Source organism: Gossypium hirsutum, chromosome A05 (assembly GCF_007990345.1).
Source record: "Gossypium hirsutum isolate 1008001.06 chromosome A05, Gossypium_hirsutum_v2.1, whole genome shotgun sequence".
Classification (NCBI taxonomy): Eukaryota; Viridiplantae; Streptophyta; class Magnoliopsida; order Malvales; family Malvaceae; genus Gossypium; species Gossypium hirsutum.
This window is the reverse complement of record NC_053428.1, coordinates 10,929,785-10,947,764: the sequence shown is the minus strand read 5'-3', so window position 1 is coordinate 10,947,764 and position 17,980 is coordinate 10,929,785. Positions and strand designations below refer to the sequence as shown.

General features: G+C 30.1%; 1 protein-coding gene across 6 annotated transcripts; it reads right to left on the bottom strand.

The window, feature by feature from the left end:
- Positions 1–745: 745 nt before the first annotated feature.
- On the bottom strand, positions 746–2,722 carry LOC107958490 (protein FAM32A-like). 6 transcript variants are annotated; one of them, XM_041113335.1, is made up of 3 exons: positions 2,570–2,722; positions 2,220–2,429; positions 746–1,311 (listed from the first exon to the last, which is right to left on the bottom strand). In XM_041113335.1, exons 2-3 carry the CDS (start codon positions 2,319–2,321, stop codon positions 1,033–1,035), a joined length of 381 nt encoding a protein of 126 aa, XP_040969269.1. In that variant the 5' UTR covers positions 2,322–2,429; positions 2,570–2,722; the 3' UTR covers positions 746–1,032. The 6 variants fall into 6 exon arrangements, with proteins under 6 accessions (XP_040969269.1, XP_016749763.1, XP_040969271.1 ...); XM_016894274.2 differs by having other exon boundaries at positions 746–1,295; positions 2,570–2,721; XM_041113337.1 differs by having other exon boundaries at positions 2,220–2,392; positions 2,570–2,664.
- Between the last annotated feature and the right edge of the window lie 15,258 nt (positions 2,723–17,980).

The following is a 17,980-nucleotide window of genomic DNA, read 5'->3' as shown; positions in this document are numbered from 1 at the left end:
ATCTCTCCTGTGTTAAATTATCTCAATTCCGTTTGAAAACTGAACCCTCTTATCATTACTCTTCTCTACGTTTAACCTTTGAGCGTTTGCTCACAATGACTATAAAAAGAAAGTATTTTTACTCATTCAAAATTTATTATTTAAGAAATAGAAATATTCATTATGATTTAAAAACATTAGAGGAAAAAACTAAGTTAAAGTAATGTTTTTATTTTTATTTTTCATAAACTTAATAGTCTTAATCGAAAAAAAAAAGAACTGGTAATTTGTGAGAAAATTTAAAAAAAAAAACAACTGATTTAAGTGACAACACGATGAATCACCAATTCTTATAATGAACTCAAAAGGGTCATGGTAAGAATGAAGTAAACAAATTAATTGAACTTTAATGTATCATATATTGGAAAAAAACAATAATATGGATTTGTCAAATTAAAAGAAAGTTCTAAAATTTTATTCATTACTACTAGGCTTCTAACAATTCAGAGAATTGATAATAAATGTTATATTTTAATATAATTTACTACTTAATTTACATTATTTTTGAAATCCAATTTCTGAAATATTAGTTCCTAAATGCTACCTGAATGTATTTGGTCTTATTTGATTTTCATAAGTTGAAAAATCTAAAGTAGTTCAGACCAAATCCAAGAAAAAATAGATTTTTAAAACCGATGAAATTCGTTACGGCTGATTCCAATTATCTATTGTGTTCAGTTCAGTTTCTAAATAACTAAAAAGCACGTTAGCCACAAACTTAGTTTTCAAAATCGAACCAAACGGTACCATTCGTACTGACCATGATGGCAAGCGCTAGTAAAAACATATAGCCTCCACAAAACAGTAACTACAAACTAAATGCAGGAAGTGATGGAGATTGAATACAGCAACTACAAATTAAATGCATAATCTGTGATATACCATCAAACAACCTCCATAAAACAAAGCAGTTCTCTGTTGTTGACCTTTGGTACATAACACAAAGAAGTTCCTTCCAAAACCACTGAGAAGATTACCTTGGTGTTGCCTGAATTAACCGGGACCAACTTTCGGAATGTCATAATGCTCACTCATGTTTGCCAGATATTGGTTGAAATCCTGGATTCTATCACGATGAGATTTATTAGCTTGCTTAGCCAACCTATGAACGTCGAGTTGCTCCCTCTGCTCAATGTATCGTCTTTCTGCTGGGGTAAGATGATCATCATAATGAGGAGCCGCCTTCTCCCCACTTGACATCTCCGCATTGTTGATATCTTCTTCATTGGGATCAACAGAAACTTCTGTGGTTTCACCTATGTCAAGTACCGGCTAAAATTATAAGATTTAGAAACAATTATGATATGCGGAACTTAATAATGGAAACATGGAAGAATGTTGAACCAAATAAATTAACAGTGTGTAACATGATACAAGCAGGCTGAGTCAAAAAAATTGTGTATAAACAAGACAATGTTATAGTCATGTACGCATGTATGCATATGTACACATCCGTATATATAACTGTAGAAATTCTAGTCCGTTCCAGTGTTTTTAAGGTGAGCACAGCTACACCAGACAACAAAAGCACTTTAGGGTTTAAACGTGGAAAAAAGGCAACATGATTGTGTTCTCTTTGATTTCTTTAAGACATGAAACCATAAAATCATGCATCTTGGCCAAACAAAAAGAAAAGAAAATATCGCAGGTATGGATGAATAAACTAGACAACTCTTTTGAGTTTATTAATTAATGGTGCCTAGAATGCGCTTTGTACCATTTATAACACCACTTCACCCTAATTCCAGTCAAGCAAAAGGACCATGGATGCAGCCATACAGATTTGAATGTCTCAGTAATGCACGTTTAAAAGCCATTTAACCAGCAAAAAGACTAAGAATTATGTTTCGCTAATACGTTTTAGCGGATTTTTACGGGAACAAAGCATGAACATTTTAGAGAATAGGGATTTTCCTTCACGTAAAAGCAGTATCAACATTGCAATAAACGTAATAAATTTGAGTAAACAAAAGGAAAATAAAATTTGTCATATTACGAAAAAGCAATGTCGCTCCACTCCTTTTTTTTGAAGTATCCTTATTTGATACTCAGAATCGACACATACCCATAATTGAACATGAGTAACAAAGAAAAAATTGAACATAGCATGTTGGATATATAGACGACAGTCACACCCGAATCCAGTTAACATAGTCAAAAAGGGAGAAACGAAAACAAACCAGCGGAAGCGGCATCAGAGGGATCGTTCTGGGTAATTTGGTCATCATGTTGAATCTGCTTCTTATGTTTCTTTTTCTTCTTGATTCCACCAGCCTTAACATCCAAGGCTTTTCCCTTGAGCTTCAGCTTCCCACCTACAACGTTTTCGTATGATGACATTTTCCCTTTCCCCCTGAAAGCGATTCCGATTTAACATCAATTTGCAAACCCTAAAACAAGAAGAAGGAAAGCGAAAATCAAATCAACATCTCACCTTTAATGGGTTAGAAATTTCGATTTGACAAGAAATAAATATTTGGATGGTCAAATTTGAAATTGAATTTGAAGATCTTGAAAACAAGCGATATACCTCCCATCCGACTCTCCAAGCGAAAGGAAAGGTTAGGAGAGAAGAGACTGAAACTTCTTTGCCCGGTTCGAGGTTTTGGCCTTTGGGATTTTATATGACACCTACATGATTGTATTGAGTGGGTTTTAACTTTTCGGGTTGGGCCACGGCCTTGTTTTTAAAGGCTTAATATCTAACTTTTACCCTGTATTATATAAAAAATCTTAAATTCAATTCCTTAAAAAAAAATCTAATCATTCTGGTACCTTAACTCACATATCGACCATTGAAGCAATTTCCTTTGGATTGTGGAGTGGGTCCCCATAGTATATCCATTCCTCAACGTTTGTCAGACTCAGAAAGCATTAAAAACGAAACAGAGATTGCAAAATCCACGTAATGCAATGCAAGAATAGTTTCAGCCTGCAGTTTCTTTCTAGAGCTGCGGGTGTCGTTCTTCCTTTGTATTTTCTGGTCTGTATTGCAGTGGTGTGTGCGCTTCTCGGGGAATTGATGCGTGAGTCATGTCCTGTTGGTCTCCCTGTTCATCTTATTAATTTTATTTAGTTATCCTTGTTTTACCGTCGGAAAAACTTCAAAAAGGCAAAGGAGGAGGATAGTCAACTCTTTTAAAGCTATTAAATATGTTAACGGAATTAATGATATTTTCTACTTGCTCACCCCTCCGACATTCGTAAATTCAAGCCTTTGATATTTTTATTATTTAGTTTTTCTTTTAAGAAAATAGACTCAAAAATCGATGTGGAAAAATAAGAGCGTCGCAAAGTTGTCCACATGCCAAGGTTTGATTGGTTTTCCATGTCATACCGCAATTTTTTGCAATGTAAACTTGCGAGATGAAATGAAAGTATAACAAATAACTTGTTAGGGTAACAAACTGAAAACTTATGTATAATATAGAACCAAAATAAATACTTGCTGATACAAGGAAGTGGCGTGATGATAGTAGGAAATGATTTACTCTGTTGGACGAAGAGGCATACGATATAGGTGGAGAAGTTGAGGTTTTTAAAGAGCAAGGCGAGGACATGATCGAGAGTTGCTTGCAAGCTATTGCGGAATAGTGTATGTGAAGGTGCCAATGTTGTGATACGGTGCCTTAAGCAATATAGTGATGGTGGAGCCCCTATGTGTAACAATGTCAAAACTTTTTTTTCGAAGGTGTAACAATATCAAACTTCTTTAAAATTTTCAAATTTGAATTTTTTTTTCGTTTCTTTTTATTTATTTTTTACTATTTTAGTTAGAGACCCTTAGAAAAAAAATCAAAATATAATTTATAAATAGGAAACACACTAAAGTTATTCAACCTAAAAGCATATAATTGGGTTAAAGGTATAAAAGAGAAAAAATAAATTAATCAAACGCCATTAAAGTTTGTAGGTTTAAATATATTTAACCATGTGTTTGTTTTAATTTATAAGTCAAAAAGAAATTATGACTAAAAAGTAGATATTATATAAAAAAATCAAAAGTTTAATATAGTATTTCACAAAGTATATCTGAATATTTGAATTGGATAAAATTAATCTATATTGTAAAACTTGTAATTCTAAAAAATATTATTATTGGTTAACAAATTACTCAAAATTTATTGAAAAAAAACCACTAAACTTGAATTAAATTTGATTTTTGTTTTTGTTAGTTCCTATGCCTAATACAATCTAGTGTTTAGGGAACATGGATTTTGTCGGGATGGGCTGCGCTATACCCTTTTCTGAAACAGGATAGAGACCTTTTTTTACCAAATTATGTTACTCTTTTTGGTAAATAAAATTGTTTTATTTTATAAAAATTTAGCTAGGTAAATAAAATTGTTAGTTTATAACCAAAAAAAAATCCAAAAATCCACGACTATAACTAAGGTGGAGCTAAATTTAATTTAACCATCAAATATATTCAGAAGGCAGTCTTAAGTCTTAACAAAAGTAATTTGTTTGCTCGCATTTTGGACAGAGACGGACTTGATTGATGCCAACCAAACCATGCTGTATAGTGTGTGGTAAAAAAGGAATCTTTGACAGACACGACAATTCATCATTCAGTTCGAAGACAATATTCCTAGAACCCTGGGTTTATTATATTTCGGGTCAAAAAACATTGGGCCTATATATATGTCTTATGTCTTTATTATGTCTCTTAGATCAATTTTAATTAAAAAAATAGAGACACTTTTAATCTTTTGGGATCAATAATTTCAATTATATTAAGTATATATTATTTAATTTTTTAATAAATTATTTAAAAATTTTTAAAGTGATATATTATACAAATAAATTTACAATCAAACTTAAATAATGATTATAATTTATGTAAAAATGTTAAATCGATTGAGATAGCATAATTGCATGACGTGTCAACAATTTAAAGTTGATATCTACGGTACCATTTTGACTTTTTTTAAATAAAGTGATTAATTTATATCAGCATAAATTTAAATACTTTTACATATTTATATTTTTATATATGATTAATTTTAAAAAAATATATTAGTTAGGCTTGATAATATAGTGGTATTTGCCATACAAATAAAGATTCAAATTGATTCAATATTTGTATTAGATATTTCTACCACATAAAATAAAGATTTAAAGCTTCAATCTACTAGAAATTTAATGTTTTGTATTTACACTAATATAGAATAAAACACATTAATCAAATTAAGCAAATATAGGTTACATGACTTTATAAAAATAATTTTAGATTGAGATTATATAAACATTTTTATGACACTCTTTCAATTTTTAATGGAATTTTTATATAAATATTTGTTTATTTTCTCGCAGTCAATGCCATCTCATTCTTGATTACACCGATGGTACATGTTTTAAATATAAAGCTAAACATGTCATATATCACTCGTTGACATTTTCTTTTTTGACACTATCGTTGACATTTGATTTACTTAAGTTTAACCCTTTTTTAATATTAAATCTTTTTTTTATATTTTCTCTTATTTTATTTAGATTCTTCCTTGCCCTTACGTTTCGATAAAAAAAATGAAGAAGAAGAAAAGAGCTGGACTTAAATATATAAAGAAAAAAATTGAGCTCAAGCTAAACTACCTCAAGTTATCAAATTAGTTAAATTCGAGTATACTGATCTTTAATTTGAACAAGTTTTTAGTTTTTTGCTTTTATTAAAAACGAGAAATTTCAATTGGAGCTCAAGCATGCTAGAAATAGAATATAAAATATGACTAAATAAGCTAATTTATTAATAAGTTTTATCAAAAGAATTTGAGTAAAATAATTTTATCTCGAATCAAATTTAAACAGAAAAAGTAATCTTAAATTCTAATTTAAGCTAATTTATAATTTTGAGTTTAAAGTTAAAGCTTTGAATTAGAATTTTTTTTTAATTTGAATTTAGTTAAACTAAATAGGATATCTTACACATGATATAAAGGGAAAATGTTATTTTCTATCTTGTTCTTCTTATTGTAATTAAGTTGAGGAAGCTAGCAAATTTCCTTTTTCTAAAAATAATTATCATTAATAAAATAAATTGCTGAGTTTAATACAACAAACGACAATATCGATTATGTAAATAACATAAAATCTCAAATATAGAATAAAAAATATAAAGATTATAGAGAAAATTTTCTTTTTAACATTCTTTTATGAAATTTATTTGTTGAACATCTATAATACAAAATTTTATTTAATTCTAATTTAATTAACTTTGATTTCATTTTTTTAATAAATTATATTTTTGTTTGCATTTTGTATAATAAATAACAAATCATTAAGTTTTAAAGAAGTAATGAAACACGGGTTTATCTTCATTTATATGGGCATGTGTAGAAAGACCAACAATAATTAGGACCATAAATGAAATTAATGTTGATTGTTTAAATTTTATTTATCACTAGATTATTATATAATTAATTTTATCATTCATGTTTTATTTTTTTTCTAAATAATATATTTGTTTGTTGATTGTTCACAAATATATTTAATTATATGTTTATGCACACATTTTTTTAATATTCACGAATTAATTCATTAAATCTAAACATATAAAAATACACAAATAATTTTTAAAAATTAGAGAATATATATAAACAAGAAAAAAAATTAACCATTAAACAGAAATCTATCCATTTCAATTCATTTATAACTCCAACAATAATAACTTAAAAAAAAAAACAAGTAAAAGCCTCCATTTCCTCAAATGTTATCCCATTAACTAACGGTGAGTATTCGATTAAGTCGAGTTGAATAGAGTCAAAAAATTTTGAGTTATTCGAGTTGATGAATCCTATTTTAGCAATTAAACTCGATTTGAATTTTTTCGAATCAAGTCGAATCGAGTAAAAAAATTTCGAGTCGAATTAATGAATCTTATTATTTATACTCAATGTTGCATTTACATGAACTGATTATTTAACTAGTAGACGAAGTATAATATTATTTAACTACATAAACAATATAATGGTTTTTCTTTTTAACTTAATGGGTAAACATTTATTAAAACGATGTAGTTTTACCTTTTACTTAATAATTTTGACTTTTAACTTGAATTGTGTAATTTATATTTGAGTTAAAACGAAAATTTTGATTTTTAATTGAGTTGATCCAAATAACTCGATTAATTTAAATTATTTAATGAATTTTGTGAATCAAATCGGATTTTGCTCACCGCTATTATTGACATCTTTAAATAAATAAATATGATATCTTATTAAAAACTATAATGTAGATACTGAGTATCTAATAATGCATTTTACGCCTATGTTTTTTACCTAAAATAAATATTTGTCATTACAATAATCGTATGTATAGATATGTTCAAAATGTATAAACTTTAGTTTTTTTTGAGTAATTTTGTTCTTAATTCTATCAGAAGAAAGAATAAAATATATAGGGTGAGGTCTCCTTCCATAATGGCCTCATAGCAGCCATCCGGCATTGACTCTATAGTTTTCTATTATTTGGAAGATATTATTTGCATAAATAAAGTTGGGTGATGATGGTATGTTTAGTTTATGGATAGATAAAATAAATATATGATCATGTTAATTAGTCACAGCAAATTGATTTTTAAAATTTTTTCAATATATTTATTAGAACGAGGTTATAGATCCATTAAAAGAATCAACATTTGACACGCGTTATGTAGGCAAATTCACAATTTTCTTATCCATATTTTCTCAGTTTTAATAACGTATATTTTAAGCTATAAATATGTATCCGCAAATTCTCATTCACCATAATTTAATGTATCACATCCTTAATTATTTAGCTGGCACAAAATGTCCAAACGCTAGTGGACAACAAGTGAATTTTAACCCTGACTTGGCTTTTTATTCTTCTTTTATTTGTATGAAAAGATTTAAGATAATTTATCATAAATATGGATAAGTTTTTGTTTTGGTCACTTAATTAAAAGATTTATAATTTAATAATTAAATTATTTGAAAGTTTTCATCTAAGTTATCGAGTTGTTAACTTTTTTTAAAAAGTTCTGCTAGAAGATAATTTATCATAAATATGAATTAGTACCTATCGATGAATAGAAGAAAATACCGTAGATCCAAGTCGATCTGATGATAGTGTCGAAGATTAGAGAAAAAAACTGTTTGAATTGTAGTTTGTAGATTTGTGACATCCAAAACTATTTTATAAAAAAAAACTGAACTATAAAATAGAAGGGGAAAGATGACTTTCATCTGTACAGACAATGCGAACAAAGAAAGCTATATAATATTAATATAAATAGCTTAGTCACTTAAATGAAAACTTTTAGATAATTTAGTTACAAAATTGTAAAATTTTTTAATTAAGTGACCAAAATAAAAAACTTACCCTTAATTTTAATCAACAATGATGTGGTTGACCCAAAAATTTATATGAAAAATATATTTATCAACATTTATATAAAGACTAAATGAAGTTTCGAGTAAAATTCTAAAGTTTAAAGTTTAAAAATAATATCCTAAGCTTATCTCACTATGTATGATTTTTTATTGATTTTTATAGAAAAATAGAAAAAAAATATCTTTATAATAATATAATTTATTTTATAAAATAATTATTTTTAATAATTTTTAAATTAAATTATGGTTAACACTTAAAGTAACTTTCAGTTCAGTTGATACATTTAAGATTTTATTCTCCAGATATATTTTTACTTTTTTGTTTTTTCAGATTTGATGGAATTGTTACTTGATATTTTGGTTAAATATTTGAAATGTTAAAGTGTGATTGTGCCTTTAAGCCATGGCAACAATCTTTTTTATTATGTTAGTACAAATAATTTACTTTAAAAAAAATTGTAGGCACTGTTTTGTTCTAATTTTATGAGGAATCTCAAATCACAAATCTTCCAAACTGCTACTTTTTGGATCATTAAATTAATAAAATTCAAAGTCTTCTTCAAAAGTTGCGGTCAATTTTATGAGTTAGCGCTGGCTTCTTCCACGATTGCCCGACCTGCTATTTCTTTACTAATTTTGTATTAAACAATAACTTAGCTATGCCGATTCATTGGGTACTAAATAGCAGCAAGGAAATTTATATCGTAAGCATCTAACACTCTGTCTTCCATAATATGTTGGTGTATGTTTTTACGTGATAATTATTTTATATTTCTATAACTTTTAACAATTTTGCTTTTTCTACCATCAACATTCGCCTCATGTTATGTTCATATATTATGTTTGATTATTCTTTTTATCATATTTGTATCATGTAATCGCACTATTAGCAACTAAAAGATATTTATTTAGTCAATAGATTTTGACATAATTGATAATTTATTTCTATTTTAAGAATTTATTAGAATAATAAATTATTTCATAATTCGGTTTGTTAATTTTATCTGCTCACCGCTCTTAATTATTTGGGGTCGATTTTTTTATTGTGATAATTATTTGCAATAATTTTAGATATATTATACTCGAGTTGTGATAAAATCGATTGCCAATGTAACATAATGTTTTATTAATACTGAAGATGAAACTTTTATCATATTGATAGAATTTATTTTCATTAGCATTGCTTGTTATTTTCTTTCTCAAATTCTATGATACTGTTTATGAAATGAGTTAAAAAAAATTCCTTAAAAAGGACGCCTTTTTCAAAAGGGAAAGAGTACTGGTGGTTGGCTACGTGCTTACAAAAAGATTGATCTTCCTTTTATAAACTTTTTATATAGTTTATAGATTTCAAGAATTTGTTTGGATTTAATAAATTTTTTCTTCCAATGCTAATTTTTTAATATTTGGTTAAGGGTTTTATTTAAATTTAAAAATGCCAATTCATTTTGTGTGATGTTTAAATTCACTACGATTAAAAAAAACTAATATTCACTAATTTTATAAACAATAATATTGAATTATCAAGATAATTCAAATTCAAGAGAATTTAAATTCAAACGGTATTTCGATGAAAAGGATAAAAAAGAAAAATCAAATTTTACTCTCAGTATCATAAGTGTCGGGTCAATTTGCTTGAAAGTAGAAGATTTGACAACAGTTGGGACCGCAACCGTAATTTTAGATTTTAGAAGAACATAAATTGTTTGTTGAAAAATATAGGTTCCTTTATTGTTGCGCGGAAGCGTGTGAAAGAGTAAAATTATTGTACTGAAAAATCACACTAAGTTCAATTCCTAGGAAAGAGAGGTGGATCACGAGGATCGCTTACATACCAGATCTTTCCTAACCAGAATATCCCTCTATCGTAATTTAATAGCACAATAAATCACTACAATGACACTTGCAAAATATGCAGAACAAAAATAAAGAACACTAGAATTTTAACGAGGTTCAGCAAATTTTGCCTACGTCCTCGGGCACTACCAAATATATTTCACTCCAAAAATACAAGTGAAAGTTTACAAATAGGGAGAGAGAACAATTGCCTTAAGTAGAGAATGGCAAGTGTGGGATGAAGAAAGTAAGAAATGGTTAGGCCTATTTATAGTTGAGGTTCAAGGATCAACTTGCAATGTCCCTATACAATTAGGGACCAAAATTGCAATTATCCCATGCCAACTTTTAACCCAACTTTTCGGTGCCCACCCTTTTTGACTTTTCAAACAATGGGTGGGTTCCAATAATCTCCACCTTGAAGATTTGATTAGTATAATCTTATCTTCACACAATTCTTTCTGCCTTTGACAACAATACTTGATAGTGCCTTCTTCAACTGTTAAACTTGCAGGATATTAATCAAGTTCAAACAATGTTCGAACTTGGTTGCTGTTACCACCTTGGTCATCATATCTGCGGGATTATTTGCAGTCTTGATCTTCTGAAGACAAATTTTCCCCTCTTCAATAATTTCCCGCACAAAATGGAATCGTACGTCGATATGTTTTGTACGTGCATGATAGACTTGATTCTTTGCTAAATGAATAGCACTTTGACTATCACAATACACGTTAATATGCTCCTGAACCAACCCCAAGGTTTTAGCCATACCTTGTAACCAAATAGCCTCCTTTACAGCCTCTGTTACAGCCATGTACTCGACTTCTGTGGTTGACAATGCAACTGTAGACTGTAGTGTAGACTTCCAACTTATTGGTCCTCCAGCAAGTGTAAACACATAACCGGTGGTTGATCTTCGCTTGTCCAAATCACCGGCATAGTCAGAATCAACGTACCCAATAACACCTTTACCAAGTGTATTATCCTGCTTGAACAGTAATCCAACATCCACGGTCTTCTGAATATACCGTAGAATCCATTTCACAGCTTGCCAATGTCCTTTTCCAGGATTATGCATATACCTGCTCACTATACTAACTGCCTGTGAAATGTCGGGTCTTGTACACACCATTGCATACATCAAGCTACCCACTGCATTAGAATACGGAACTTGCAACATGTATTCTCGTTCCGTATTCGTCGAAGGAGATAGTTGTGCAGAAAGCTTGAAATGAGAAGCCAACGGGGTACTTACAGGTTTGGTCTGCTCGTTCATGCCAAACTGCTGTAGTACTTTCTTCAAATACTGCTTCTGAGACAAGCTAACTCTGCCATGAGCTCTATCTCTACATATTTCCATGCCAAGAATCTTCTTAGCTTCACCTAGATCTTTCATCTCAAACTCGAGATTGAGTTGAGTCTTCAATCTCTCAATCTCAACTTTGCTCTTAGATGCTATCAGCATATCATCAACATATAAGAGCAAGTATATGAAAGTTCCTTCTTGTAGCTTCTGAAAATATACGCAATGATCAAATTTACTTCTTGTGTACCTTTGCCCTTTCATGAACTGATCAAATCGCTTGTACCATTGCCTCGGAGATTGTTTCAATCCATAAAGCGACTTTGTCAGTTTGCAAACCCAATTTTCTTTATCAGCAACATTGAATCCATCAGGCTGAGTCATATAGATTTCCTCTTCCAAATCACCGTGTAAAAATGCTGTCTTCACATCAAGCTGAACTAGTTCAAGATCGTATTGCGCAACCAAGGCTAGCAAAATTCGAATAGACGAATGCTTCACAACTGGAGAAAACACTTCATTGTAGTCTATTCCTTCTTTCTGAGCGTAACCCTTTGCTACCAATCTAGCCTTGTATCGAATTTCATTTTTACCAGGAAATCCTTCCTTCTTTGCATATACCCATTTGCATCCAATTGCCTTCTTTCCCTTGGACAGTCTCACCAACTCCCAAGTCCTATTTTTATGAAGAGACTGCATTTCTTCATTCATGGCTTGCTTCCACTTTACACCATCAGAGTTACTTATTGCTTCTGTGTAAGTGGAAGGAACATCATCATCTACAATTGGAAGTGCATAGGCCACCATATCATCAAAGCGAGCAGGCTTACGAATCTCTCTTCTTGGCCTCCTATATGCAATTGAATCTTGTTGCTGTAGAAGTTCTTGGGTCGAAACTTCTTCATCATTTGTTCTTTCAATATTAGCTGGATCATCATTAACCTTTTCAAACTCCACCTGCTGCAAAGTACTACTGGTTTTGTCATCCTTTTGTGAATCCTCGTTCTTCATCATGGTTGATTCATCAAAAGTTACATCTCTACTGAAAACAATCTTCCTTGTATCAGGACACCAGAGACGGTATCCTTTTACACCACCAGTTATACCCATGAATAATGCTTTCTTTGCTCTTGGGTCTAACTTAGATTCTTTTACATGATAATATGCAGTGGAACCAAAAACATGTAAAGAATCATAATCAGTAGCAGGTTTACCAGTCCACATCTCCATAGGAGTTTTTCCATTTATTGCAGCTGATGGCAATCGGTTAATTAGATGGCACGCATATGTAACTGCCTCAGCCCAAAATTCCTTGCCCAATCCAGCATTGGACAACATACATCAAACTTTCTCCAGTATAGTCCGATTCATGCGTTCTGCCACCCCATTCTGCTGTGGTGTATCTCGAACAGTGAAGTGTCGCACAATGCCCTCATCTTGACATACTTGTAGAAATGGATCATTTTTGTACTCAGTACCATTATCTGATCGAAGTCGTTTGACCTTTCGACCTGTCTGAGTCTCCACCATCTTCTTCCACTTCAGAAATGCATCCAAAACTTCATTTTTTCTTTTCATTAGATACACCCATACTTTTCTTGAATAATCATCAAGAAAAGTAACAAAATAGTGCATACCTCCCAAAGAAGCCACTTTGGTAGGTCCCCACACATCACTGTGAACATAGTCCAGAATTCCTTTCGTATTGTGAATTGCTGAACCAAATTTTACCCTCGTCTGCTTGCCCAGAACACAATGTTCACAGAATTCCAATTTGCAAGAATTTGCACCTTTCAACAAGCCTTGCTTCGCCAAAGTCTGCAAAGCTTTTTCACCAGCATGTCCCAATCGCCTATGCCATAACCTGGTAGCCTCTGAATCTGCATCTTTCGCAGAAGCTGTTGATGTTGATCCAATAACTGTACTTCCATTTAAATAGTACAAGTTATTTCTTCTAGTGCCTTTCATCACCGTCAATACCCCAGCTACTACCTTTAGTAATCCATCTCTCAAAGTGATTGTGAGCCCTTTAGATTCTAGGGCCCCTAATGAGATGAGATTTTTCTTCAAGCTGGGTACATAGCGAACATCTGTCAGAACTTGGATTGAGCCGTCATGGTTCTTCAATTTGATTGTACCTACACCCATTGTCTTACAGGCACTGTCATTGGCCATAAAAACAACTCCACCTTCTAGTTCTTTAAGACTAGAAAACCAGTCCTTATTAGGACACATATGGTAAGTACATCCCGAATCCAATATCCACTCATCCGTTTGACATGCCATTGCCATGCCAACCAAGCTAAAGTCTGACTCCTCATCATGCTCCGCTACACATGCATTAGAAATAGACTTGCCCTTTTGTAACTTAGGACAATTCTTTTTCCAATGCCCTTTCTCACGACAAAAGGCACATTCATCTTTGGTGGGTCTCCCTTTGGACTTACCCCTTCTACCAGGTTTGCTGCTGTGTGAACGACCTCTTACTGTTAAGACTTCTGCAGTTGTATCTCTGTGATCTCTTTTATCTTTCTTTCGAGTCTCAGATCTATACAACGCACTACAGACTGCATCAAATGTGATTGAATCTTTCCCATGAAGCAATATGGTGGTAAGATGATCATATTCATCAGGAAGGGAATTCAACAATAATAATGCCTTGTCTTCATCTTCAAATTTCTCATCCAAATTTAGCAAGTCTGCTAAAATTTTATTGAATGAGTTCACATGGTCATTCATCGACATACCAGGTGCATACGTGAACCGAAAAAGTTTCTTTTTCATATAAAGCCTATTTTCAAGACTTTTCGTTAGAAACTTTTCTTCCAATGTATCCCACAGCTTCTTCGCTGATGTTTCCCTCATGACGGAGTACTTCTGCTCTTTGGCCAAACATAGGCGGATTGTACCACACGCCTGTCTATTGATCTTGGCCCACTCCTTGTCATCCATCTTGTCAGGTTTTTCTTCAAGGGCTATATCCAGCTCTTGCTGACATAAGACATCCAGGATCTCACACTGCCACATACCAAAATTATTGGTACCGTCAAATTTCTCTACTTCAAATTTTGCATTTGTCACAGTAGTCCTTGCTGATGACGATGCTGCTGCCATTTTCTCCTCAATCCCAACTACTGTATACGTGAACAGTACCGTATACGTGAATAGTGTCGTATACGTAAATAGTACCGTATACGTGAATAGTGCCGTATACGTGAATAGTATCGTATACGTAAATAGTGCCGTATACGTGAATAGTATCGTAAACGGTCGTATTCCCCAAGTACGAACCTGGCTCTGGTACCAATTGTTGCGCGGAAGCGTGTGAAAGAGTAAAATTATTGTACTGAAAAATCACACTAAGTTCAATTCCCTGGAAAGAGAGGTGGATCACGAGGATCGCTTACATACCAGATCTTTCCTAGCCAGAATATCCCTCTATCGTAATTTAATAGCACAATAAATCACTACAATGACACTTGCAAAATATGCAGAACAAAAAATAAAGAACACTAGAATTTTAACGAGGTTCAGCAAATTTTGCCTACGTCCTCGGGCACTACCAAATATATTTCACTCCAAAAATACAAGTGAAAGTTTACAAATAGGGAGAGAGAACAATTGCCTTAAGTAGAGAATGGCAAGTGTGGGATGAAGAAAGTAAGAAATGGTTAGGCCTATTTATAGTTGAGGTTCAAGGATCAACTTGCAATGTCCCTATACAATTAGGGACCAAAATTGCAATTATCCCATGCCAACTTTTAACCCAACTTGCCAACCAATTTTACTTTCTACTTTCGGTGCCCACCCTTTTTGACTTTTCAAACAATGAGTGGGTTCCAATATTTATAAAATAATTATTAATTATAAAATTTCAGCCGGCGATGCCCTCGCTAATGTAATAGTTGAATCTTGAAAGTGCTTGATGTCGACAGCCGTATGAAATAATTTGAGCTCTGAAACACACACCCCTCCTATAATGTATCAAAAATTTCAATTCAACCCTTTTTTTTTATAATAAATATCTTCTAATATTTCGAACTCATTTAATAAACAATAATTAAAGTTATATATGTTAGGAGGTATTTCCTAACAATTATGCTTCGGTTAAGTTTTAAGTTTTGTTGTCCAAGTATAACTAATTTTATTTAAATATTTATATAAGTAAATAATATTGTAAGCAAATAAACAAATAAAATAATTGCGCTTTTATTTATCTTCTTTTTGTTTTCCCTTTAGAAATCAAGCAAACATTTAAAAATGATTGCTTCTAAAATATAATTATTTTAAACGGAATAAAAAATTTTATAAGCGAGGTTATAATGTTGCTAGGTTTTTTTTGTTTTATATATGGCAAAGAGAAAATTTTAATTTAAAAATAATTTTTTTAATAATCTTTTATAAAAACTCAACGAAGTAACATTAGATCGAACAAATTAATCCAAGTCATTATATATCCACCCTTATGCTTTTCATTTTTATTAGAAACATAATGTATAACATCAGAAATTAAAATATATGAAATAGATCTACAATCGATTTACTTCATTTAATGAAATTCGCATGAAAAAAAATTATCTTTATAAATAAGTGAATAACTTTATCAATTTTCTAACGTGTCCATCATCGAAAATAAAATGTAACCACACAATCTTAAATTAAGAAACTAATTTTAAAAGAGTTTAAAACTTTAAATATCTTCACTACATGTCACATTTACAAGGAGTATGTGTCACCCACATACTTTTGCTTTATGACATTTTTAATGTAGAATAATTTTTTAATATAAGTAAATGACGTGACAAGATTATAAATTTCTTTATAAAATGTTAAGAGATGGGAATGGAAATGATAGGGTTGGAATTTGTATGATAAGATTATAACTTTACTCGTGATTTTTTTTTTCACAATCAGCACATAAAATAATAATAAAATAAAGCAAATGCCTTAAGAAAATTGCATTTAGCGAATAAAGTAAAAATACACACACGCAAACTCCATTTTTTAAAAATTACATCATAATCAACGTTTTATGATGCATAATCGAACTAATAACAAGTTAAATATTGGTCTTTTCGTCAATTTTGTCATTAGAATTGTTGATAAGGTTATTATAAAAAAATAAAATAATTCTTTTAATTCTCATAATTTACAATTTTTTTATCAATTTGATTTACACTATTTCAAAATACATAAACAATTACCAAAAAAAAAGTTTTAAAATTAAATGTCTTTAAAAAAGTATAAAAAATTAAAAAATTTTAAAAATAAAAAACACTATATTTTTTTAAATAAATAAATTAAGTCTTGATTTAAACAAAAAATATTTTTATATATAAATGATTTGAATTAAATAATTATACAAACTTGATGTGAATTAAATTTAAATATTTACATTTTTTTGTTTAAAATACACTGTAAAAAATTTCAAGACTTAATTTGTAACTTTGTAACTTTTGTACTTTACCAAAATGTGTCCATTTTTATATAAAATTCTTTTAATATGGTGCATTTTGAAAAAAAAATTATATTAAGTTTAATTTGAATGGATTGAGAATTTATATCGTTATTTAAAAATTATTTTATATTAATATTTTATATACTTTATAATTAAATTTACATAAAAATATTTTTATATACAATTAATCTAATTTAAAATAAAAAATTATCAAATTTAAATAATATGAACCAAATAAATAGCTCAAGACTTGAAGTGACTTTACTATTTTTGAAGTAAATAATACATTTTTTTTAAAATTTTGGGAAATTTTTATATTTGTCATATATTTTTACAATTTAAAGTGTTTTGACCAAATTAATAAAAAAATTATAAATCATGAGGGCTAAAAAAGTTTTTTTACCTTTTTATAAATTAAATTTAACCAAATTTTTAAGTAAAAAAATTATATAGGTACTCAATGTCTCAAAAATAAAATATAAAAGCTAAATTTTATATTTCAAAAAAGTATAAGAGCTTTGACATATTAAAACAAAAAAGTTATTAAGAAGTGACAACTGTCACTCAATTAGAACTTTAGACGAAAGTTTAATTTTACAAAGTTGTGCAAGTCCAAACGAAAGTATTCAGACTTTGTCAACCAGGGGCGGAAATTCATCAGTGCCAAAAGTCTTATCCAGAATTTTCTAAAAATTTTATTAGAATTTTAAAATTTTAATTAAACAGTAAGGAAATAATTATTGCTACCCGCAGTGAAAATTATGGTTTCGACCAAAATGATATTATAAAATTTTTAAAAAAATTTAAATAGCATTTTCCAAAATTTCCTAAAATTCTTATTAAGTTTCTAAAATTTTTCAGTTTAAATTAGATTTATAATTTTTTAAAATTTCATTAAATCTTTCAAAATTTTAATTAAGTCACCAAACTTAACTAAAGTCCACCGTTATCAATCATCTCATGTAATTAACCCGACTTATCCCCCTAATT

Bases quoted from the DNA above. Each gene is read 5' to 3' on its own strand.
- LOC107958490 (XM_016894274.2), bottom strand. From the start codon at position 2,379: ATGTCATCATACGAAAACGTTGTAGGTGGGAAGCTGAAGCTCAAGGGA. The intron at 1,296-2,219 runs GTTTGTTTTCGT...TACTTGACATAG, and splicing joins CTCTGATGCCGCTTCCGCTG to GTGAAACCACAGAAGTTTCT.